Genomic DNA, 26,069 nt, shown 5'->3' with positions numbered 1-26,069 from the left:
AATATATGTTTCACTCTATATGCATCCGAAGAAGTGGGTTGTAGCCCACGAAAGCTTATGCTCTAATAAATTTGTTAGTCTCTAAGGTGCCACAAGTACTCCTGTTATTTTTGCGGATACAGACTAACACGGCTGCTACTCTGAAACATATTCTTTCTATGCTGAGGTTCTCTTTTATCCATTTGTTTATTTAATGACGATCCAACTCAGCAAGGTTCTTAAGCAAGTGTCACTTTTTACATATGTGAATACTCCCATTGAAATCAATGGAACTACTCACATGCTTAAAGTTAAGCCTGTGCTGAAGTCCCTTGCTGATTTGCAGCCCTATTGTAGTTCTCCGCCTTAGCTGCTAAGGCAGCATGTGCAATCCTCCTCATGCTCCTGCGTACTGAGGTTGTCATTTGTGTAGCTCTCCCAGGATTTCAGGACAAGGCAATCTGTTCCTGAGCTCAGGTCACTCCTTTCATCATTCTGTATGCTACTTGTCATAATTGTAAAATTATTAGGTATTCATTATGTAATGTATTTAAGTACCAGTAGTGCTGATTAGTACAGCGTTCTGTATAATGAAAAAAATCCTCTTTCCTTTAGTTATCTGAAAATGTTTGCGTTCTTCACCTGCAAGCCTAAGCATTAGTATAGGCCTACAGCTACCTTTCCCCCCTACCAACTTGTCTATAGAGCACCATCTATCTTCAAAGGAACATTGATGTAAAATGTTGTATTGACTGTATTTATTTAATCAGTTCAGCCAGTATGCCGATGTTGATAGGCTCAGTATATTAAGCATATAGTACAGTAGAACCTTGGAGTTACGAACACCAGAGTTACAAACCGACCAGAGTTACAAACTGACCGGTCAACCACACACCTCATTTGGAAGCGTAAGTACACAATCAGGCAGCAGCAGAGACCAAAAAGAAAAAAAGCAACAGTACGGTACTGTGTTAAACATAAACTACTACAAAAATAAAGGGAAAGCATTTTTCTTCTGCATAGTAAGGTTTCAAAGCTGTATTAAGTCAATGTTCAGTTGTAAACTTTTAAAAGAACAAACATAATGTTTTGTTCAGAATTATGAACAACTTCCAATCCCGAGGTGTTCATAACTCTGAGGTTCTACTGTATCCAAAATGCACTTATTTATCTTTATAACTTGTCTATTTGCCAGTGGAGCAATTTAAATCACCTGACTTTTTTTTTTTTTAAATAAGTTTTTTTTTATATATAAAACCGCAACCTGATTTGACCTATTTTGTTTGTTTGTGCTCCTTTCTGTCTGCCTTTATGCACCTGTCGTCTCTTGTCTTGTACGTAGACAGTAAGATCTTATGTGGTTGTACAGTAGCTAACACGGGGGGGTGGGGGGGTCCTATTCTGTGTCTGGAGCACCTAGATGCTAGCACAATATAAATAATAATAATTTGAAAATGTGTATCATAGCAATTGTAGTTGAATATTTCAACTGCACTAAATTATAAGCTGCCCACTAGAATGGAATGAAAACTCTCTATTAAATTGAATACTTGTTGAATTGCTAGTAAAAAAACTACTCTCTTTCCTCAAACTGAAACTTTAACTGCTCAGCAGGATTGTCTGGCTATGTGGACTCTCTCCTCAGGCCCTACGCTACCAGCACTCACAGCTATCTTCGAGACACCACTGACTTCCTGAGGGAACTACAGTCCATTGGTGATCTTCCAGAAAACACCATCCTAGCCACTATGGATGTAGAAGGTCTGTAAACAAACATTCCACACAAAGATGGACTGCAAGCCATCAGGAACAGTATTCACGACAATGTCATGGCAAGCCTGGTGGCTGAACTTTGTGACTTTGTCCTCACCCACAACTATTTCAGATTTGGGGACAATTTATACCTTCAAGTCAGTGGGACTGCTGTGGGGACCCGCGTGGCCCTACAGTATGCCAACATTTTTATGGCTGACTTAGAACAACACTTCCTCAGCTCTCGTCCCCTAGCGCCCCTACTCTACTGACGCTACATTGATGACATCTTCATCATCTGGACCCATGTGAAGGAGGCCCTTGAGGAATTCCACCAGGATTTCAACAATTTCCACTCCACCATTAACCTCAGCTTGGACCAGTCCACACAAGAGATCCACTTCCTGGACGCTACAGTGCAAATAAGCGATGGTCGCATAAACACCGCCCTATACCGGAAACCTACTGACCACTGTACTTACCTACATGCCTCCAGCTTTCATCCAAACCACATCACACTATCTATTGTCTACAGCAGTGGTTCCCAAACTTTAACAGCCCATGAACCCCTTTCACTAAATTGTGAAATCTCGTGAACCCCCTCCTAAAAATGAATATTTTCAGGGTTTTAAGTTTAAATTTCCTCAGTGTGATGGATGCCCCAACTGCCGGGCCCCGGAATCTATGAACCTCTGAAAAATATTTTTAATTGAAACTTTTTTTAACGAACATAGAAAAACCAGAAACCAAAAATGTTTCTGAAAAATGTTTTTTTGGCTTTTTTTTTTTTTTTTTTTTTTAAAAGGTTTCTAATTAATTAATAAAAATAAATTCATTTTTGGTTTTCAAAAATCAGAAAATGGTCCATTTTCAAAAACTGTTTTCATGAAACATTTTTCCGTTTCAGTTTTTTTTGTAAAATTTTCTTGGGGAATTTTGAAAAATGTGAAAAAAATTCAAAACTTTCTGTGAAAAATGCTTGGTATTTTTCACCCACCTCTAGTTTCGGGTGAGGTTGTGGCTGGTGGTAACAAGGAGGGCCGTGGTTCTGGCTTTAGATGAGATTTTGGCAAATTCCTGGGGCTGGGGTTCGGGCTGCCAGCTCCCCCGCTGACGGGGCTCGGGCTGCCAGCCCCTACTGCCTGGCCCCGCTGTCCCTGGGGCTCGGGCTGCCAGCCCCGTGCAGAGTGCTGGGGTTCGGGCTGCTGGCTCCCCTGCTGACGGGGGCAGGGCTCAGGCTGCCAGCCCCTACTGCCTGGCCCTGCTTTCCCTGGGGCTCAGGCTGCCAGCCCCGCGTGGAGCGCTGTGGTTTGGGCTGCCGGCTACCCCGCTGACCGCTGGGACTCAGGCTGCCTGCCCCAACTGCCCGGCCCCGCTCTCCCTGGGGCTCAGGCTGCCAGCCCCGCATGGAGTACTGGGATTCGGGCTGCCGGCTCCCCTGCTGACGGGGGCAGGGCTCGGGCTGCCGGCCCTGCTCTCCCTGGGGCTTGGACTGCCAGCCCCACGCGGAGCGCTGGGGTTCGGGCTGCCGGCTCCCCTGCTGACGGGGGCAGGGCTCAGGCTGCTGGCCCCAACTGCCTGGTTCCGCTCTCCCTGGGGCTCGGGCTGGGGTTCAGGCTGCCGGCTCCCCCGCTGATGGTGGCAGGGCTCGGGCTCCCAGCCCCAACTGCCCGGCCCCGCTCTCCCTGGGGCTCGGGCTGCCAGCTCCTCTGCTGACGGGGGCAGGGCTTGGGCTGCCGGCCCCAACTGCCCAGCCCCGCTCTCCCTGGGGCTCGGGATGTCTGCCGTGCAGCCGGGTCCCACCTGCTGTCTCCAATGCCCGGGGTCCTCTGTCCACCATTAGTGAAATTTTTCTGGCGAACCCCCTGTAATGTTCTGCGAACCCCAGTTTGGGAACCACTGGTCTACAGCCAAGCTCTAAGATACAACTGCATTTGCTCCAATCCCTCAGACAGAGACAAACACCTACAGTATCTCTATCAAGCGTTCTTAAAACTATAATACCCACCTGGTGAAGTGAAGAAACAGATTGACAGAGCCAGAAGGGTACCCAGAAGTCACCTACTACAGGACTTGCCCAACAAAAAAAAGTACAGCCCCCAACTAAAACCTCTCCAGCACATCATCAAGGATCTACAACCTATCCTGAAGGACAATACCTCACTCTCACAGACCTTGGGAGACAGGCGAGTCCTCGCTTACAGACAGCCCCCCAACCCGAAGCAAATACTCACCAGCAACTACACACCACGCAACAAAAACACTAACCCAGGAACCGATCCCTGCAACAAACCCTGTTGCCAACTCCGTCCGCAGATCTATTCAAGGGACACCATCATAGGACCTAAGCATATCAGCCACACCATCATTCACCTGCACATCTATCAATGTGATATATGCCATCATGTCCCAGGAAGCCCCTCTGCCATGTATATTGGCCAAACTGGACAGTCTCTACACAAAAGAATAAATGTACACAAATCTCAGACATCAAGAACCAGTAGGAGAACACTTCAGTCTCCCTGGACACTCAATAACAGACTTAAAAGTGGCAATTCTTTAACAAAAAAAACTTCAAAAACAGACTCCAACGAGAAACTGCAGAACTGGAATTAATTTGCAAACTGGACTGAATAAAGACTGAGAGTGGATGAGTCACTACAAAAAGTAATTTTCCCTCTGCTAATATTCACACCTTCTTGTCAACTGTTGGAAATGAGCCACCTTGATTTCATTGGCCTCGTTAGCACTACAAAAGTAATTTCCCCTCCCTTGGTATTCACCCCTTCTTGTCAACTGTTGAGAATAGGCCTCTTCCACCTTAATTGAATTGGCTCGTTAGCACTGACCCCTCACTTGGTAAAGCAACTCCCATCTTTTCATGTGCTATAATATATATTCTGCTTACTGTTTTTTTCACTCCATGAATCTGATTAAGTGGGTTTTAGCCCACAAGAGCTTATGCCCAAATAAATGTTGTTAGTCTCTAAGGTGCCACAAGAACTCCTCATTGTCTTAACTAGACGATCTCTAGTTGGCTTGATTGACTGCCATGGTTTTGCCGTAAGAGTTCTGATACCACATTGTTGCATCAGGCAGCTTGACTTGTTTGGAAATGGGTAAAACATCCAGCATAATGCTGTCTCTATGAAATCATTAACTAAATGAGGTGTTGGATATGGAACATATGTGAAGACGTCCCAGCCTTATCTGTGTGATCAGAATTAATGATGGTATAATGAATGGCAGCATCCATATATAGCACCTTTCCTCTAGAAGGAATTTCTAAGTTCTTAAAAGTCTAGGTCATATTCAGGCCTGGTGTAATTAGGGACAAATTCCTTTGTGGGTAAAGCCAAACTTGGCCCTCTATCTTTCATACTACTTTATTTTGCCTATTGCTGAAATGCAGTCATCTCTGGGATGGAATATCATTCTGTACCATCAATGCAAGGCAATACATTTTAAGAGGTGCAGCAAAGAAAAATGTGTCCTGTTGAAATTTACAGATGGAACATAATCACCAATGCTGGAATTTGGCAAGGGCATCAAGATTAGTAAAGAGCAGAAAATATCACTGAATATGAAATAGGTCTCTGAAGTTTAGATGCGATTATTCTAGTATTTTGGTAGGTGATTTAGGGTTCAATAAAAAAATTTGCTTACCCCTGCCTACTACTAACCAAGTGCTATACGAATATGCATTTTTCATATAAGGAAAAAATATAGTTTAAAAAAGTATTATGGGGATCCCCTAGTATCCCTTAGTGATTTGCTTATGTCACTGGTGCTTTACTTGCATTTATGACCTCTCACCCACCATTCCTAAACTCTTGTGGAAGACACTAGTATACTTAGCAATTGATACAGAATAAAAGACCCTAGTAAATAATGTTTCAGACTGTCATATTCAAAGCTTTTTTATTTTATTTTTCAAGTGCTATGTTAAATAATTCATTTCATTATTGTAATGAATAAGCTCCAGTGAGCCCTGTAATGTGCATTGAATAGGAGAGATTCTGGAATGCAGTGTATCATTTTGATTTATAGTTCTGGGGCCAGAGAGACTGCACCTGAGCAGCACTTGATGAAGCTGAGGACGGGGGAGTGGTTAAAGGTGGTTTCAAACCTCCTTGATTCTTCCCCTTCCTGGGACCTAGCTCTAGATCGCTCTTATTTTGTTTGAAGTGTTTGATTTTTGTCCATAGATTGTATTGAGAAATGTAAACAGCTCAGGGCATATGTGGTCCTCCATCCTTTGTGTTTAGCAGTCTTCCAATTCAATTTGCTCACACTCTCTAGAGAAGGTACAAAGTTTATTTCTTTAGGAACAATGTGTTTAATTTAATCAGGCATTTTTGGCCTGATGGATAAGATCAAGCAGAGTTAAATCTAATAAAACTTCAATCCACGAACCATGTCCTCTCTGGGGATGGACTCAATGCTCTACTAATAGTTAATTATTTTCAATCTCTAAGTACTACAGTCCTCAAAAACACAGGGACCAAATTCTGTACAAGCCCAATAAACTGTGTCTGCACAAAAGATCATGGGATCTAGAAATTACAAAACATATCAGACTGAAATTCTGGATATAGTAAAGTTAATATATTGTCTCTCGAAACTTGTCAAGTAATTCATCTAGCCACAGAAAAAATAGAGTACAAGTGAAGTATGTGATTTTACACAGAGTAGTGTGCAGCAAATATTCTTTGTTTGCACATTTGGATTTCCTTGTAGCAGTGACTGAACTTTAATCCAGGAGAGAGATTATTTGCTGAGGTACAGTTTTAAGACTGAATTTTAGTCATTTTGTCCACAAGAAGGAAAAACTGCTGATCTTGATGGAGGCAGAGAACTGTGTTATGTGACTAGTCCATGTCAAGACAAGATATCCATGCTGTAGTGTATAGGAATTTGGGTAGTATTGCTTTTAATAGTCTGGGATCCCACTAGTGGACCTCCCTGTCTTCTATTGCAGAAGAGCTCCCAAACTATTTAAAGCAGTACTACTCAATTCCTTTACACTACACATTTGCACAGCAAATAACATTTCTGTGCATTCCCGAATTTGGCAAGGCTTTCAGTAATTTCAGATAGGTAGATGTTCTCCATGTGAAAAAAGTAATAGTGATAATATTTGCCAAGATTTTCAAAAATTGGTGCCTAATATTAGGCTTCTAAGTTCATATTTAGGCACTTAGATAAGTGGCCTGATTTCCAAATCATTGCTGCTCCCACTGACTTCACTGCTCAGCAACTTTTGAAGATCAGGTCACAAGATGTATTAGGCACATTGATTTTTTTTTTTTTTTTTTAACTATACAATACTTGTATAAAGGTGCCTTTACAAACCATGATTAGTGCACTGTAGAGGGTGAAGTTATTTCTGTTCAGAAGAGAGAGCTTTAGAATTAAGGAACATCAAAGTTGATAGTGCTATTGTCTAGGTAGAGCTAAGGTTTCATTTCAATTTATAATCACTAACGTTTTAAAACCATTATTTTTCAATCCATTCTGAGAGACCTACTAAAGGGATTATTTTGGGGGCATTTATAGGGTTGTCTGAGAAGCATATTTTATTCAGTGTGGAACAGACGGAGGAAAAAAATACACCACTCAAAATTCTCCCAATGAAAGGCCTATATTTTAAAATCCAATGTTTTCCCTAGCCATAAAGGGGCATGACAATTATAAATATTCTAAACCATTTTACTTATGAGGCATTTCTGAGCCTGAAAAGGCACTGAACACTTGATTGCAATGGGGTCGAGGTTACATAGCACATCCCAAGAGGCTCTAAGTATCCTTCAGTGCTTTTCTCAAAAAGGGAGACTGAGATAATATTAGGCAGAAGCTCTATCTAGCTGTTGACATTTGGTCAAAAGAAGTCAGCAACACTTACACTGTAAAGGTATACAAAGTGGTAAACTTTAGCATAGTTTTACAATTGATTTAGTCTAATTGACATGCTTTCCAAACAAGAGCCTACAGTACTTGTACTTTATTACATAAGGATACTGAATTATCTTGTTCACATTTTAGCAGTTGTGGTACTTGAATAAGGTTTGAAGCCCTTTGGTGCTGCTAGTGGAATTTGGCACCCGATATGTGCTATGGATATAATGCTGACAATCTGTATTCAGGCGCAGAAGCAGAATTTATGCACTTGTGAACTGAACAATTCACAGAGAAATGACAGCTCCCATACAAAGTTTTAAGGTTGTGTGCATTGAATTATCAGCAAAATCTACAAAGAAAAGAAATACTTGAAACTTTTAAATATTTTTTTTCAAAGTGCTTTCCCCATAGTATATAATAAGTTATTGATCACTCGTCTTTGGTCAAGAGTCACTTTTGTTATTGCTGTTATACTGTCATTAATCTTGTGATAACGGTCTCCTTTGTCTTTGTAACTGTAAATAAAAGCTTTTCATATAAAATTGAAGCATTACTGCTTGCCCAAAAGGGACGGGGACACCTTTTATAAGGTCTGCTTTAATAAATAGGGATTTTATTTTAATTAACAATACTGTAGTTTATAAAAAAAATTCCCTTCCCCATTCAAAATTTGACAGCATAAATTCTAATGTATTTGTTTTGTCTGCTTATATGGCCATATTACTGTGGTTACTGGTTTTAAAAAAAATCATACTTCCAATGATATTTAAAATATGGTGATGACTTTAAAAAGTGACTGTAAACATGTCACATAATTAGAACACACATTTACTCCTTTTTGTCTTCTCGGAGCTGATCTGCTTAGTTTACTGACAGAAACAAGTTTTTGTTTTTTAACTACCATCACCATTGCACAGCTGTGCAGAAGCCAGCTGTATTCTATTTCATCTCATGCATTTTCAGCAAAATCAGTAGCTAAATCCTGATTCCAGGATCTTTGTTGGGTGGTGTGGAAGAAAACCTTCCACTTCCACAGTGGTGATTCATGATGGAGTGCGAAGTAGGAAGAGTACAACTTGATTTTTCAGATACCAGGCTGAGAATTCAGAGATGATATTTAGAAAAATGCTTGCTCTGGTGGTTAAACTGCTCAAGTTCTACATGAGTCGTGGGAGAATAACTGTGGAATATTAACATGTCTGACATTGCCTCAAGTAACATGAACTGATTTACTGCTGATGGACTGTGCACATGTGTTCTGGATTTGATCTAGTCTCCTGCCAATAAGTAACTTAAACTAATTGAATAATTTTTTCATGTGACTGTGTGTGTGCTATTTTTAAATTTGTTGTTAATTAGGAAGAAGCCAAAACTATCACAAACTTTGATGGTTTAGATATAATGGAATCCACATCCAAAGAACACTTGACTATTTTTTCTCCAAACCCTCAGCCCATTGGTAATTTTTAAGTCCAAAGACTTTCTAGATGGAGCAAAAACTGTCAGAGGGGTTTTATATTCCCTATAAAAATTCATTATATTTGTACATTACTATGAAAATATTTATTTGTGCAATTATCTGATTTCAATAAAAGCTAATGGAGCGCTCACGACCGCCAGACAACTTAGTATGAAATTGTATTTGCTATAATCATCCCATGAGCAGGGAAGTATGAAATATACTCAATGCATGGTTTACCTCTTTGACAATATATTTTTGGCTTATGGGAACAAAGGAGCCATAGTGCAGTGAAAAAGAATTGTATCTGTTGAGCAAGTGTACTCTCATTTTATTCATGTGCTATGTCCTAATCCTGCAATGAGATCTGCTGTAGTGGATCTTGTGCCCTGGATGAATCTTGTTGACTTTAACATAATGTTACCACTCTTCCTATGCTCAGACATTGTTATAATCTTTAACTACATGAACATATAACACAATATCTATCAACTTTCTTCTAAAACCTTAGATATATATTTACTTTGCAGAGTCTGCTAATTTAACTGGGTAGTCTTGCCAATAATATTTATTTAATGTTTTGTTTTGATGTATACTGAGATCAGGTGTTGAAGATGCTAGTTTGATTTCCTCCCCTCCCCCCATATCCTAGCAAAGATTTCATCCATCAAAATAAAATTATTTTTTTTACCACATCTTTATTTTTTCTTCTGTATAGGTGTAGATAGATTAGCTACAAATATTTATTGAGCCAGTGGCAATGATTCCCAGCCCAAAGAGGTTTGATTCCATATATTATTCTCTCAGGTTGTTAGGCTGCACACTCACTGTGGTATCTAAGAACCGACAAATATAATAACAATCCCATTTATTTGTGGTATGAATGAGGTGTAGCTTATATATACTGTGTGCATTCTGCATAACAAACCATTTGTCTGGCACATTATACAGTACAGAAACTCTGTTGTATAGTGTTTGCTTCCTCATTTGTCTTCTTGGAACTGTCCTTTGTTTTAAGGAAAGATCATTAAGTGAAATTCTATGTCCTATATCATTTAGGCGGTCAGACTAGATGATCATCATGGTTCCAGTCTCGTTTTAAATTCAGTGAATTTTGAAAAGGTGTATTTCAGGCCTTTTTTCTGACCATCTGAACTGAAAATTGTTTTCTACTTCTTCCTCCTTGGATGATGATGATCCATGTCCAACCAGCACCAAGTTTGATTCTGAGTTCATCAAGCTGGAATGAGATGGGGAGACCTCAATGTGCTAGTTTTCATGGAGTCAGTAGGAGACAACATGATCTATTGGGTACTGAACTGGGAGTCCTGGGATTCTTTTCCAGAGTCTGCCACAGACCATGGATGAGCTGCTTCACCATTCTGTCCCATCAGTCTGTTTTGCCTATTTAAATTGTAAACTCTTTGGTGCAGGGACTGTTTGCTACATTATTCTGTTAAGAGAACTGGTTTAAGAGTTCTTTTGCAGATATAAGCTGCATTCCTCTAGGATGGGTTGCCAGTATATTTTATCAGTATATCTATACTGGCAAACCACAGTAAGTATAGACAAGGCCTAAGACAGCAGAGTAGGGAAATTTCCCTTTCAATCTTTGCACTTTCATCAAAACAACTTTTTTAGTTTTCTGGTTGAATATAGTTGTTGGTTTTTTGTTTTTTGTTTTTTATCTTGTAATGGGACTAGAGCCACAGTTTGGTGAAAATATTTGCAGTAGATATTAGACATGTTGATAATGCCTCAGTAGGAGATGAAAAATATTATGAAGGCCTCAGAGCTCATGAGCTTCTTCTAAAAAAAGCAGTAACCGACTCTCAGAATATATTTAAAGTTTGCGTAGCTAAACTTCACCTCCATGCCTCTTGAACAAAAATAGCAATTGGAAACTAGTAGTTTGTGTCTTCAGTGGTGCTCTATTAACTTTTTTGTAACTTTTGTGTAATTATGCTAGTCTTGTCATGGTAACAATCGGAAACAAAGCATTGGCAGTGTTGGGCTGCACTTGATATGCAAGGACTAATTTGCTAAGGTATGTGTGTGGATAAAAGAGCGGAGTGTTCTTAAATGAAGCATAGTGATTATTTTCACAGCAGAAGGTGGAACAATAATTTGAAGGACTAGGTAGTTAAATGGACACCTGTGCAGCTGAAAACTAGGAAAAAAGCCTGAGTTCACAGTCATCGGTATAATGCAATGCATTGAAACTCCAGGAATAGTTAAGCTGCTGAAAGGTTCTTTTCTCCATTTGTTTTTTATTTCACTGTCATTTCAGAAATATAATAATCCATTATGAGCTCGTACTGTAGTAAAATTTTTGTATTGCTTACTTCAATATAGAATGCCCCAATATCAGCCTCTCATATCTTAGCTGTGGTAAAATGGCTATTTTAATTCCCAATGAAAAGATTCTTTTAGGTTTCTTTATAAAATAGGAAGCAATGGGTAATTTGTACCAGTGGTGTATTCATAGAATCATAGGACTGGAAGGGACCTCAAGAGGTCATCTAGTCCAGTTCCCTGCACTCCTGGCAGCACTAAGTATTTTTTAGACCATTCCTGACAGGTATATGTCTAACCTGCTCTTAAAAATCTCCAATGATGGAGATTCCACCACTTCCCTAAGCAATTTATTCCAGTGCTTAACCACCCTGACGGGAAGCTTTTCCTAATGTCCAGCCTAAACCTCGCTTGCTGCAATTTAAGCCCGTTGCTTCTTGTCCGATCCTTAGAGGTTAAGAAGAACAATTTTTCTCCCTCCTCCTTGTAACCTTTTATGTACTATAAAGCTGTTATCATGTCCCCTCTCAGTCTTCTCTTTTCCAGACTAAACAAACCTAATTTTTTCAATCTTCCCTCATAGGTCATGTTTTCTAGACCTTTAATCATTTTTGTTGTTCTCTGGACTTTCTCCAATTTGTCCACATCTTTCCTGAAATGTGGCACACAATACTCCAGTTGAGGCCTAATCAGTGTAGAGTAGAGTGGAAAAGTGACTTCTCGTGTCTTGCTTACAGCACTCTGCTAATACATCCCAGAAGGATGTTCGCTTTTTTTTGCAACAGTGTTACACTGTTGACTCATATTTAGCTTGTGGTCCACTATGATCCCCAGATCCCTTTCTGTAGTACTCCTTCCCAGGCAGTCATTTCCTGTTTTTGTATTGTCTTATTAAACTATGGTTTCAATCACTCCAATGAATAGGTATATATGTCTTTGCGCGGAGTAAAAATAAGAGACATTTCCTGGGTGATATTTGGACTTCAATCTCCAGTTTTATCAATAACACATATACTATCGTGTTTACTAAAAAGATGACATGAAACATTTTGCCTATCACAGCACAGACTTTAACCCAGAAGGAATATATTTTAAGAACATGACCACATGGAGATTATAAAATGTGGAGTATCCAATGTGCTCTTCTTGCATATATTAGTTTGAATTGTTAACCCACACGCATTTGCAATATGTTGTATTTCTGTAGCAACTTAGGAGCCCTAATCATGAACCAGGACCCCATTGTTCTAGGCACTGTATAAACCAGGGGTCGGCAACGTTCGGCACGCGGCTCGCCAGGGTAAGCACTCTGGCGGGCCGGGCCAGTTTTATTTACCTGCTGACGCGGCAGGTTCGGCCGATCGCGGCCCCCACTGGCCGCGGTTCACCGTCCCGGGCCAATGGGGGCGGCGAGAAGCGGCGCGGGCGAGCGATGTGCTGGCCGCGGCTTCTCGCCGCCTCCATTGGCCCGGGACGGCGAACCGCGGCCAGTGGGGGGCCGCGATCGGCCGAACCTGTCGCGTCAGCAGGTAAATAAAACTGTCCCGGCCCGACAGGGTGCTGGTACCCTGGCGAGCCGCGTGCCGAACGTTGCCGACAGCTGGTATGAACGCAACAAAAAGATGAACCCTGCCCTAAAGATCTTACAACCTAAGTATAAAACGAGGTCCAACAAATGGATGCGGACAGATGGGGGAGTACAAGGAAACAGACAGCATTGGTCAGCATGATAGACAGCGGTCTCAGTACACCAATGATTGTCAAGTTCTTTGTACACATCACAGAAAAGGAGAGTTCTGAGGAGAGTTTTGAAGGAGGATAGTGAGGTAGCTTTGTGGATGTTAACTGGACCTCCTCTCAAGTGTGAGGGGCATCATGGGAGAAAGCACGAAGGTGCTTGTTTGAAAATTTAACAAGTGGAAGTTGGAGGCTGGCATCATGGACTAAAGGGAGGTGGGAGTTGACGCACCAATAGTAGATGAGTGTGTAGAGTTCTGCTGTGAAGGGCCTTGAAATGAAGACAAATAGCTTATGTTTATGATAAAGAAGGGGGACCCAGAGGAGGGATGTAAAGAGAGGGATGACGTGGTCAAATAAACTGGTTAGGAAAATGATATTTGTATGCTTTTGTCAAGGCCAGAGAGAAAGATGTTGCAGTAAATGAGACATGAGTTGATAAGACCATGGATGAGAGTTTCAGCTGTGTGGATGGATAAGTAAGGATGTAGAGATGTTCTGCAGAAACAATTAGCAAGATTTAGACATAGCCTGGATGTAAGGATACAGAGAGAAGTCTGAGTCAAAAATGCCACTCAGCTTATGGGCCTTAGTGGCAAGCAGGATGATCACAGTGATTGGAGGAAACGGGAAGTTTTAAGAGCTGTTTTAGCCATGTTGAGCTTGAGCTGATGGCTGGATCCACAAGGAGACGTCAGAGAGACCGGCCATGATTTTAGTTTAGGGTATGTCTATACTACTCGCCGAATCGGGCGGGTAGTGTTTGATGTATCGGTGATCGATTTATCGTGTCTTGTCTAGATGCTATAAATCTATCCCTGAATCGACGCCTGTACTCCACCTCGGCAGGAGGAGTAAGCAGAGTCGACGGACCGTGAGGACAGCCAGGTAAGTCGAACTAAGATACTTCGACTTCAGGTACACGAATAGCGTAGCTGAAGTTGTGTATCTTAGTTCGAAACCCCCACCCGCTCCACCAGTGTAGCCCAGGCCCAAGTCAGAAGGAGAAAGTTTGGAGAAAGAAGTAGGCCTGGGAATCATCCGCGTAGAGATAGTAATTGAATTTGTGTTTGCAGATGAGATTACCCACAGATAAGGTGTTGAGGGAGAAGAGAAGGGGACCAATGGCAAAGTCCTGAAGAACCCACAGAAAGAGGTAGGGGGCTTGAGGAAGATTCTCCAAAGGACACACTGAATGAGTAATTAGAGAGATACAGGGAAAACCAGGAGAGGACAGAGGCACAGAAGACAAAAGAGGCCAAGATTTCAAGAAGAGCATGGTAGGTGGTGGCAAGAGCAGCTGACAGGCCAAGGAGGATGAGGATGGAGTACTGCTTCTGAGCTTTGGTAAGGAAGGATTCTTTAGAGACTTTGGTGAAAGCAGTTTCAGTGGAGTGCAAGGGGTGAAAGCCAGATGGAAGAGGTTCTAAGTTGGAATACTGTATATGTACCTTTGTCTTAGAGTGCTGTTTGTAGTGATCATGTGCATTTCTTTGAATGGGCCTAATTGTCTTTTTTTACAGTGATGTAACTCCACTGACATCATTGTAAATGAAAGAAGAAACAGGTCCAATATTCATTCCTCCATCAGTGGTGCTGTGCCATCTTTTGACTCTTTTAGACTTGGTACTATTTCTGCCTGAGAATTCCATTTTGGTATTATTCTTACATAAAATGCAGTTCTTCCCAGTCTTCAGTCTATCCCTGTAAAACCAAATTTGAGGAGGACAAAGCTAATTAGAAAGCCCTTTCTGACCTGGAGGAGGTCAGATAGAGAAATCATGCAGAATAGAGAGTCTATATGTTGTGCTGTGTCAACTCTATAGCCAGTAGAGTTGTATGAGTCCATGTCCATTGTTGACTAGTCTGATTATTTGGCACCCAAATTATAGGATGCAGGGACAACTGGGCACTGCAGCCCCCACTGACCTGGATAATAGGACTCCTCCAATGATTAACTCTCCTGTTATATGGTGCCTGACTAGACAGCCACCAGAACCCAAAGGGAACCACATCTCACCATCCTTACTGCATGTCAGTGGGAGATGTCCAGATGCAGCACACCTAGCCCATGTCCACACTAGCAGGGGGTTTGACCTAAGATACGCCACTTCAGCTACGCTATTCGCATCTTTGGTAGACTTACCTGGCCGTGAGGACGGCGGCGAGTCGACTGCTGCCGCTCCCCCGTCGACGCCTCTCGCGAGCTGGAGTTCCGGAGTCGACGGGGAGCGCGATCGGGGATCGATTTTATCACGTCTGCACTAGATACAATAAATCAACCCCCAATAGATGGATCACTCCCCGCACAAGTTTGCAGTCGGTAGTGCTGGCTGCCCTAGAAAAGTTTACCCACCACCGCAGGTGGTAGTATCTTGGTAGTGAGGGCTTATAAAAATAGTATCAGCTTGAAAGAAGATCTATATTGCATAATTTCTCTGTAATAATTGCAAAGGAGGGTGCACTCTAACATAAATGAAGAGTTGTCTTTTTGATGCAAAATTCACAATAAAACACGTTTACAAAACCACAAATCTGTGGCCCCAGTTATGTGGTGTTTTAAAGCATATTTGTAGCTAATGTATTGAAAAACATCATTTTTTTTAATATGTAGGTTCCCTCTGCATTGCTACCAAGGTGAGTTGTAGCATGGATTATTAGCAGAAGGATTATTACCTTTGCAGAATAAACTGCAAATACTACTCCTGCTGACTACAGCATGTTTTGGCAAAGACATTTGCAAAATAGACTTCTTCCTTTCTTGAAATGTGCTCTAAGTGAGAGAAGAAAGGTTGTCTTGACTTTTTTGAGCAATACATTATTGGAAATGTTTAGAGAAATAGAGACTTACAAATAACTTACAATAGAAAGATGTTCTGCATCAGAGATGTTGGCATTTCCCCTTTATATTTTTGCTCATGTCACTCAACTTTCAAAAAATGGTACAACAGAAAGCTCAAAGGAAAATTGCAGACAACTATACTCTAGTGACAGTTCTAGCTTCTTTATATTCCTTAAAAGCAAAACTATCCTTCATGGGCTATTAATTTTTAAAGTCATTTATCTTAGAGCAAAGCTGTATGTACAGAACATAATATATAACATCAACATAGTATGGTGTAGCTAGTGACTGAAGGCATTGTGACATTATAACTCCAGGATAAACTGAACAAAAATGAACTGTTCATTACTTTAGTTATATCCACCCTGACACTTCCCAAGTCAAGTTTCCCTGTCATGCCTTCCAGCAGTCCTCCTCCTCTCTCTGCCATTTTCACGCTTCAAGAAACAGCTACAATAAAATACAAGACTAATAAATATCACCTCACTTTTATTTAACCTTCCCCACGGTGAACACTATGTTGATATGTGTATTAGATTACATACAGTATACTCCTGTTCATCCAAGTAGGATGGGGGACATGGATTGTATTGAGATAATTGGGAGTTTGGATAATTGAGAGGCCATTGAATAAGCAGTGGGGAAAACAAAAGTGCTATCACTTTCTTTCTTTAGAAAAAGAGTGCACATTTATTGAAAAGTAGATAAGCACAAACAAATCAGGTTGCCAGCAAATACTAGCTCACACAAAGCACACTGAATACATAAGCAGTCACAGTAATCAGCTACAATACATCAAAGAACTCTGTTATAGCAACCTGCTTTTTAGTACCATTTAATTTTTCTACTGTCTGCATGCATGCATAACTTTTGGAGTAGCAAGACGTACAGGTAGTTAACGTTCTCCTGACTTCATCCAGAGTAAACAGTTGTTCAGTGCAGCAACTGCTGTCCGGTAGTTGATCCAAAGGTGCTGCTATCTTTGACTCTTCCTTGTCATCCTCTTCAGCTGCGTCCATGAACTATATAGTGACCACTATGTTGGTCATTTTGTATACTAAGAGGCAATGTGGTCCATTGAATTGGATACTGAACAGGGACTTGGGAGACCTGGGTTGTATTCTCTGCTATGCCAGTGCCCTATTGTATGACTTGGACTCTGGACAAGTTATTTCTGTTTTTTTACTGTGTGCCTGGGGTCCCCTCTCACTCTTTATCCATCTTGTTTAGTTAAATTGTAAGCACTTAGCTAAGGGACTCTCTATTTGTTCTGGGCACTGTGCCTGGATGCTCAACCTCAGTGAAGCCTCCAGGTGCCACTGTAATATAAATAACATCTAGGTCCTTAGCTCTCCATTTCTGTTGCATACACACACATTGCTACCTTTACTCTTCCTTGTTCTCATTTTTAAAAAATAAACAAATATGTATAAATTGTCTGGACCTTTACTAAAAATACGAAACCAACTATTTAATTCTCCTAAAATTACTCTTTTGACCACTTAATACAACCACCGAGGCTCTTGGGGGCAGAGACCTTGTTTTTTGTTTTGATGGCTAATTTTTATTGTTGTAAGGCACCCTGTATACCTGTGTTGCTATATAAATAAAACTCTACTAATTGAGGAAACTACTGCATTGCTGTCAAAGTGTCAGGGCTTCTTCCTTCATGTAGCCATTTGCATTTTTCAAGCTTTTTGCCACTCCTGTACTAGTAGTAGTAGTAGTAAAACACTAGAGTAAACTTCTGTCATTTGTTAGATTCAAAATGAAAGTGGTAAGGTGATTATTTTAAGCTTGTGTTTTTGTTAAATTTTCAATTCCTTTTTTAAAAGTCACTAGTAACATTTATTTAAAGTCAAGGCTATATCAGCATTCAGACCCTAGAAACTTTGAAGAAGCATGAAAAAGAAATTGTATAAACCTTATAGTGTTAGGTGCAATTAAAATAAACTTTTGTAATAGATTTTATATAAAATCTATGTAGTTGAGAATTTTAAATTTGTTTAAGTGAACATGTTTTTCATAGTTGTTACATTTATGGTCACCACTGCAATGTGAGTCTCAATTCAGATCTCCTGGTAAAGAAAGACTTTTTTAAAAAAATCCAAACCCATTTTTATAAAAATGGCTTCTTGGATTCTAAAATCCAACTATGTGAAATTTACCTTTGTAACATTGTTCCTTTAAGTAAAATACATATCTTTTTTTAGAAATGTAATACTTTAATTCATTTATAATAAACGCATAGCAACTGTCTCTATATTTAAAAAGTATTCTTTTCTCAAATGTAGAACAAACTTTTTCTACTTTTATTTAATGTAAAATAAATAAAAACACTCTTCAAAAACACATTTTTCCTAACTTTTCATGACATCGTGTATGTTTCTCCAGTGATTAAATATACATGTCCCAAGAGTAATAGGACTTCCTGTCAGCAGAATGATACTTTAGACAATCGTATTATAAATCCAGCCATGGGGGGAGGAAACAAATTGGTAAAGTGCACAATTACCCCTCCTTAAAATTAATCCCATGTTCTATTAATTGTTAAAATAATCTTGTATTATCTCAATGAATTTCTGCAGGACACTAATTGTTTTTGCTGAAGCAGTTCTAGTAATGAACAAAAACTCCATTCTTTTACGTAGCTATAAAGTATAAACCAGATGTTTCATCAGTTGCTACCTTGTACACAAACTTGAATTAAACCTTCCAGTGATTCTGCATTTTCCTCAATGGATCATCAGTCTGTATGATGTACCTAGCCTCTGTTTGCCAGAAGCTGGGAATGGGTGACAGGGGATGGCTCACTTGATGATTACCTGTTCTGTTCATTCCCTCTGGGGCATCTGGCATTGGCCACTGTCGGAAGACAGGATACTGGGCTAGATGGACCTTTGGTCTGACCCAGTGTGGCTGTTCTCATGATGGAAAAAAGGGGAGAGAGATTGTGTTTGATGCAAAATACTGACCATGCATCCTTATGGCATCTACTGTTGGGCAATCTGTCTAAATTGTCTTCGGCAGCCTTGTGCATTGAAAGGTATAGAGAATGGCAGAATACTGGCCATGGAAGGCAGGAAGGAGGGAGGCATGAAGGAAACAGACAGCAGAGAAGGCATCAAGCTTAGATGACTGATGGATATATTAAAAATATAATTAAAGAATAACATTGTACATTTTGTCTGCTGCATATTTGCTTTATCTTCGTAGCAGTGTCATTTGGTTTTTACTGTCAATGCTGTCTGTATAAACAAAATTAAGTGGTGGTGGTGGAGGAAGAGTGTAGCATAAACATAAAGGGTAAAATCCTGGTAAAATAACTCAACAATTCTTTTTATAGGAACTCAGTGGCGAAAGGACCAAGAACAAGATTTGAAAAATGTCCTGAAGAACATTGACCAAGACATTCCATTGGTATTTGTCAGCGGAAATCATGATATCGGCAATGTTCCAACACCTGAAACAATAGATGATTATTGCAAGCACTGGGGAGATGATTACTTCAGTTTTTGGGTTGGAGGAGTTTTCTTTCTTGTGCTTAACTCTCAGTTATACTTTGATTCCTCTAAATGTTCTGAGTTAAAGCAGGCCCAAGATGAGTGGCTTAATGCACAACTGGCTGTAGCTGAAAAACGGAAGTGTAAACATGTAATAGTATTTCAGCATATTCCTCTATTTCTACAAAACCCGGATGAAGACCATGACTATTTTAACTTGGAGAAGTCAGTTCGGCACGAGCTGATGGAAAAGTTTCATAAAGCAGGTATCGTTACTTTTTGCATTTGACTGTTTTTTCTTTTCAGCACTGTGATGTGAACAGCTCATATCCTGGGATACAATAAGTGGACATTGGTGGCATTTGGGTTAAGAGCTCCCCACAAAAAGAAGAGCTGCAGTCACAATAAAATGTCCCTGCTGCATATCATCATGTATTTTACCTTGATCACCTTAGCTTCGTTGTCCATTTAAAAAATGTGCTCTGCGTTAACCAGTAGCAAAAAAGAATAGGTACGGTGGTTCTAAAGCAATGACCTAGAATGTCACATACATGGTTTTTGGGGGTATGTAAGTCTATGCCTGTGTGTGTCTGTTCCCTCCAAAAATAATTGTCAATATTTTATTTCCCAAGCACAAAAACTATCACAGTAGTCCAGCAAGGATCTTTGAATGTTAACATTTTAAAGTACAGTTATTGTTTAAAACAAAAACACCACCACCACAAAGCTATCCCTTGGTACTGTTAAAATTTTAACCTTTTCTATCACAGAGCTTCTCTGACATTGCAATATACCTCACAGATGCATTATTACAGAATCATACTCTGCCACATTTTATTTTCGTTATTAGATCCCTGCTGCCAGTCTGACCCTAATATGAAACAAAATGTCCCAGGGGGATGGGAAATAATATAAGAGGTAGAAGGAAAAGTATCATCTTTCAAGACTGTCCTGGAAGATCATAGTGGAGGTTCTTGTACAAAATATAATCCTTCCATTTTATCCTTTTAATCTTTGTGAATGAAATTGTTTAGCATTTTTTAAGAAAAATACAATATGCATATCTGTTTATGGAGTTTTTAAAGAGCTGTTCATATCAGTACTAGTTTAATAGGAAATATCTTTAATAGGGTAAATACTTATACATTGTTTTAAAGTGTTTTTAAAATGTATGTGTGAGATATTGTTACTTAGGCGTTGTCTACACTGCAGAGTTTTATTACCAAAAGGCAACTTTTGGCAATGAAACAATGGAGGTGTACACACTGCAATGCCACTTTTGGTAACAAAACTCTTCAGTTTCAGCGAATAAAACCACCTCGATGAGAGGCACAGAGCTTTTTGCGACAAAGCATTAGTGTAGATGCTGCCGTTAATTATATCCCTATAACTGGCTTCCCCCAGTATCCCACAATGCCTGCCATGACTGCTCTGCTCACTGTTTTGAATTTGGCTGCCCTGCATTCCTGCTACACAGGAATGAACCCCTCCCCTTTCAAAGCTCTGTGAAGTTCTGATAGCTAAGCATGCCGCTCAGCTCCCGCAGCAAAGAGGAAATCATTAACAGGGAATGCTGCTGTCTCCCACGCTATGGAACACAGAGGCAGGCAGGCAGAGGCATAGGGTGTGTGTGTGTGTGTGTGTGTGTGTGTGTGTGTGTCAGAGAGAGAGAGAGAGAGAGACTGAGACTGCTGTGCTGTGCTGTGCAGGGAGGCGGGGGCTGATGTTGGGGGTATCCCCCTCCACCGCCTCAGGACTGGTTGCTTCTGGTGGTTGGCTGAACTTAGAGACAGCATGCCGACACACTCCCTCTCCCCCGACACACACCCTGTCTCTCTCACATACGCACGTCCCCTCCCTCTCTCTTTTACTCCCCCAACACACACTCTGTCTCTGTGTTCCCACACACACACTCCCCATCACATGCTCCTCTCCCCCCCGCAAACTTCAGTTGAAAAGTGGCTGGCAATCTAGCAGGATGCCCATGGAACGATGGGATTGTGCAACCTACATCATGTGATGCTGTACTTGTCCCATGAGGCATTGCAAACCCTTCCCAAAGAACCCTGCGGCCAGTTGCACAGTGGAATAGCTACCCACAGTGCACTGCTCTCTATGCCAATGCGAGAGCTGCTAGTGTGGATTTACTCTGCTGACACAAGGAGCATAGTGTGGGCATGCAATAGCAGTTTAAAGTGCTTTAATTAAAGCGACAAAACTCTGCAGTGTAGACAAGGCCTAAAATTAAATGGGTGTCATAAGTCTCCCGTAGGTAAATAAGCAGTAATGTAGAGTCAAAACATTGTTGTCTTCCAAGTTTATTTTCATTCGGTTGACTTACTAATATTTGATACCATTTTATAATTGTGACATTATTCCTTTGATATCAGAATTAATTTATGTAAAATGCCTTCATTGTAACTGATAAATGATACTGCATTAAGGCACTAGTGCATTATATACTCCTGGGGGAATTCTGTACCTAAAAATTCTGCACATTTTCAGATTCTACAAAATTCTGCATATTTTATTTGTCAGAAAAACACAATATAATCACACCAGTTTCAATTATTTTTGGTCACTTATTTCAAAATACCTGTCAGCAAGTATGTCTGTAACAATACAGACAACAAAAAAGATTCAGAAAATGTTTTTTGACAAATAGATTCCTTATTAGGCATATTAATACAGAACTCTGAGTAATAATTAATTTAAACTACAATACGGAACTGTATTTCCCGCACCCCTCAGAACCAGTGAAAAGGCTTTAGGGAGTCAGGGTTAACGAAGGAGCTGAAGGAGAGGGAAGTAATTTCTGGGAAGGAGCCTGGGTGTGAACTTGGAGTGTTATTGGATATGAGTGGGAAAAGTATGGATGAGGTTTTTTGGGGGGGCGGAGAGGGACTGCTAGGGAGCTTCCCCCAGGTAGACCCTGGCTGACCCCTAGCCTCTCCCATTCAGTCAGGCACATCTGCCCCTGTGTCCTTGCACCCCCTATCCACATGTGTCCTTCCGCCCCATTGAGACACCCACTCACCCATCCCCATGTGGCCCTGCACCCCCTGTCCCATGTGTCTTTGTGCCCCCACTCAGCAACCCACTTGTTCCTATGAAGCCCTGCACCCCTCCCCCTGTCCCCATGTGACTCTGTGCCCCCACTCAGCCACTCCCCCTCCCCCTGTAGCTCTGCACCTCCCCCTTCCTCTGCCCATGTGGCTCTGCACCTCTGCTCCCATTCAGCCCCTGCCCCAGTCTGTCCTCCCCCACTACCCCTTATGAGCCCCGTCTGACCCCCCAGCAGCCCACGCTGTCTGTCTCCCCATAGCCCCCGTCTCCTGACCTGGTCCAGCAGGTGCTGTGAAGAAGACCGGCTCTTTCTCTTCCCCAGCTGGCTTGGAGCGGCTGCTGTGTTCTAGCACCACAATGCCCTCTGATGGGCAAAAGGCGGAACTATAGCAAATTTCCCGCAGAAGCTTTTTTCTGCACAAAATATTAAAAATATGCACTGCTCATTAATTATGTGCACATGCAGTGGTGCAGAATTCCCACAGGAGTAATAGTGTTACTGAAAACTAGCATTCCACTTGCCTTTTAAAGTTCACGTTGTACAGTGCTTCTCCCTATCAGAATATTTCACAGAACTACATCTTGCATAGTCTTATCCTGCCATTAAACTGAAACTTGGTTGACTGAAACTTTTATCAGTATATAAAGGTCAATCATTCCTATTTTCTGGCTGGTCGCAACCATGTTAACACTTCAAAGAGCTATCTGTTCAGATAATGTTTTACAGAGTTAATTAATTTAAAGATAACATAAAATAGTACATGGCTGTGGTATTTAACTTGGTGCATCCCTGGCTTTTTTACAGTCTTTCTTCTCACAGTGATATTTCATATTCATTTGTCTAAGACATATTGGTAGCTGTAATAAAAAGTCAATACTTAAATATGTTAAAACTTTATCAGAGCACCAAGATAGCTTTAATTTATGGGGAAAAGAGACAGTAATAAAAGACCACTCTAATGAACAAATCACCCACCCCCACATAATAAGAGGCACATTCTGTTTGGTTCACTTACAGATATTTTAATGGATAATTCTGGCTTATTCTACAGAACAAGTAAATGATTTAATAACTAATAACAATCAGTCAAACATTTGTATTAATTAAACAAATGAAATGAGGATAAAGTGCTAGGAAGCTAGCAATACAACAGCCTAACTAAATAAGCTGTGAAAAATTCTCTGAATCAAAAATGGAGAGCTCTCTGTGGCTCTGAGTTTCCTTAGTAACAGATGCATTCTGCTTCCATTTTTTTTTATTCTCTTGAAGAGCCTTCTTTGTATGAGTATAAAAAACAGTTATCGTGGTAGCACAGATGTGTAGTGACACCAGTTATTTTCTATTTTTATGCTTTTCCCAAGAATTAATCAATTTCAGCACGTCCTTGGTTATGAAATTGGTTTTCCCCATAATTCACCTCATATATACGTGGAGGAAAGAGAGAGACAATAGATAAAGTCCCAGTGTACTCTGTTTGCTTATTTAAAAAAAAAAAAAAAGACACACACACTGGCTCTTGCAGGTTTAACCTTTTGATCCCTTAATATTTATTCTAATTTCCTGGCTCTAATCTGAGAAAATTATTCCGTCTTTTTAATGAAAGGTCTTTTAACACCCCTCCACGCCCTCTCCCGCCAATGTTCTAGTACTTTTCTCTCCCTCAGTGGGAATGACTTGAAATGCTATACAAAATGGTTTGTAACGATGAAAAATTCTAGTAAATTCTCTTCTGTAAAGGTTAACAAGATATTTTTGTCTGAAATTGGAATATTGTTCCTGTTTTTAAAATCTGTCTCTCTAATATCAAAAAGCAATTTTAATGTTGGGGGAGGGCGGGGAAGAAATTGCCAGGGAAAGTGAGATAGGGAAAACATTTGCACTTAATAAAGGGCTATATAGCAATAGGTAAACTTGGTTGTACTATAAATGAAGAAAAAACACATGGAGATACACCTCTACCCCGATATAACGCGACCCGATATAACGCGAATTTGGATATAACGCGGTAAAGCAGCGCTCTGGGGGGCGGGGCTGCGCGCTCTGGCGGATCAAAGCAAGTTCAATATAACGCGGTTTTACCTATAACTCAGTAAGATTTTTTGGCTCCCAAGGACAGCGTTATATCGGGGTAGAGGTGTATTTAGGAAGTAAACAGGGTGTTTTAGCATTCAAATATTGCATAAAGTTTCTTCAGATTAATTAACTTGATTTAGAAACTTCAATATCCTTTTCAAGTTTAGAGCTCAGATTTGGTGCGGTTACTCTAATAATCAGTTGCATGTTAACATAATGTTTTTAATTTGATTTCAATATCTCATTCGTTACAAGCAAAGATAAAAGACTAACTGGCAGAAGCTACATCTGGTGCGAAATGCTGAATTACATTTCTCACGTTAGAAGTGTCCTTAACAGTTGGGCTAATTAAAGATAAAATCATGTCCTTAAGATAAATATTTATAAATTGAAAATCTGGCATTTGTAAATGAGTACTATTACTTTATGAAGTTAAACCATACCGATAACTATATATCTAACAAATTATCCATTTTCCTTCCTATAGTCAAAGAGATTTTTGGTTTGGAGTGTAATAGTAGATCAGCTCAATCCAAAGCAGTTTTTATCAGCAAATAGAAATTTGTTTCTGAAACCATAATGCTATAACTTCTGAGTTTTAGGCCTCTGTTTGAAAAGGCTGGTCTCCCTTATGTGCACGCACATTCTTTCTCTTGCTATGTGAAGGTGAAGAAAACCTATGTGAAACCTATGGAGTGAAAACATATTTGACCTACCCTAACACTTGTTCATGTTAGGATTTGCACCTACAACATCAGTTAGAGCCAATGGATTCTAAAGGAGTTGTATGCATGCTCAGCTGTTCACATTTTAATAGTGCGTACACAGGTGTTTGCACCTGAAAAGTGCAGGCTCAAGTGTATGTGTACACAGTTTTGTATGTGAAAGGCTGGGTGCAGGTTGAGCTGAAAACTTGGCAAATATATATTGTTTCTTAAAACTGAACCATTGTTTATTTCATACAAAGCATAATTAATTGTGACTCTATTTTATTTAAATTAGCATAGTTTTGTCAGTAAATTACATACATTTCTGTGACTTGAAAATGTAACTACAGTTCAATTTAAGTACCCAATCCTGCCAACACTTAGTACTCTGAGTACACGAGTGACATCCATGGGACTGCTTAGATCAGTAAGTGCTTCACCCAGTAAAGTGATTGCCGATAGCCCTAATTCAGCAGAACACTAATGTGACGTTTAAGAGTTTTGTTGAATTAGGGACTAGTTTAGTGGGCAGATTTATAGACCAAAGAGATTAGGGAAGAGGAGTTTGTGGTCAGGGATGACACCAAGATTACAAACAGTGTTTTGTGAGAGATTTTGAAAAGATGATTTTGTGTCCAAGAAAGTACTACTTAGAAATGCGGAGTTGAAGAAAACCTCTTGTTTCTGGTAATGGAATCTAACAAACAAGTATAAGTCTGATTGCCTAATTAGAGAACATGTTGATATATTTTTT

At 40.3% G+C, this 26,069-nt stretch overlaps 1 protein-coding gene across 1 annotated transcript in view; it reads left to right on the top strand.

Annotated features, from left to right (window-relative positions):
* Positions 1–26,069, top strand: part of CPPED1 (calcineurin like phosphoesterase domain containing 1) — an 88,420-nt gene that overhangs the window by 36,188 nt on the left and 26,163 nt on the right. Inside the window, exon 3 of the mRNA XM_065412423.1 lies at positions 19,312–19,734. Within this exon, the coding sequence (XP_065268495.1) occupies positions 19,312–19,734 (423 nt within the window). The remainder of the gene's footprint in view (positions 1–19,311; positions 19,735–26,069) is intronic.

This window comes from Emys orbicularis, chromosome 10 (genome assembly GCF_028017835.1).
Source record: "Emys orbicularis isolate rEmyOrb1 chromosome 10, rEmyOrb1.hap1, whole genome shotgun sequence".
In the NCBI taxonomy this organism is placed as follows: Eukaryota; Metazoa; Chordata; order Testudines; family Emydidae; genus Emys; species Emys orbicularis.
Note: the sequence above shows the minus strand (reverse complement) of the source record. Positions and strands in the feature narration are given on the sequence as shown.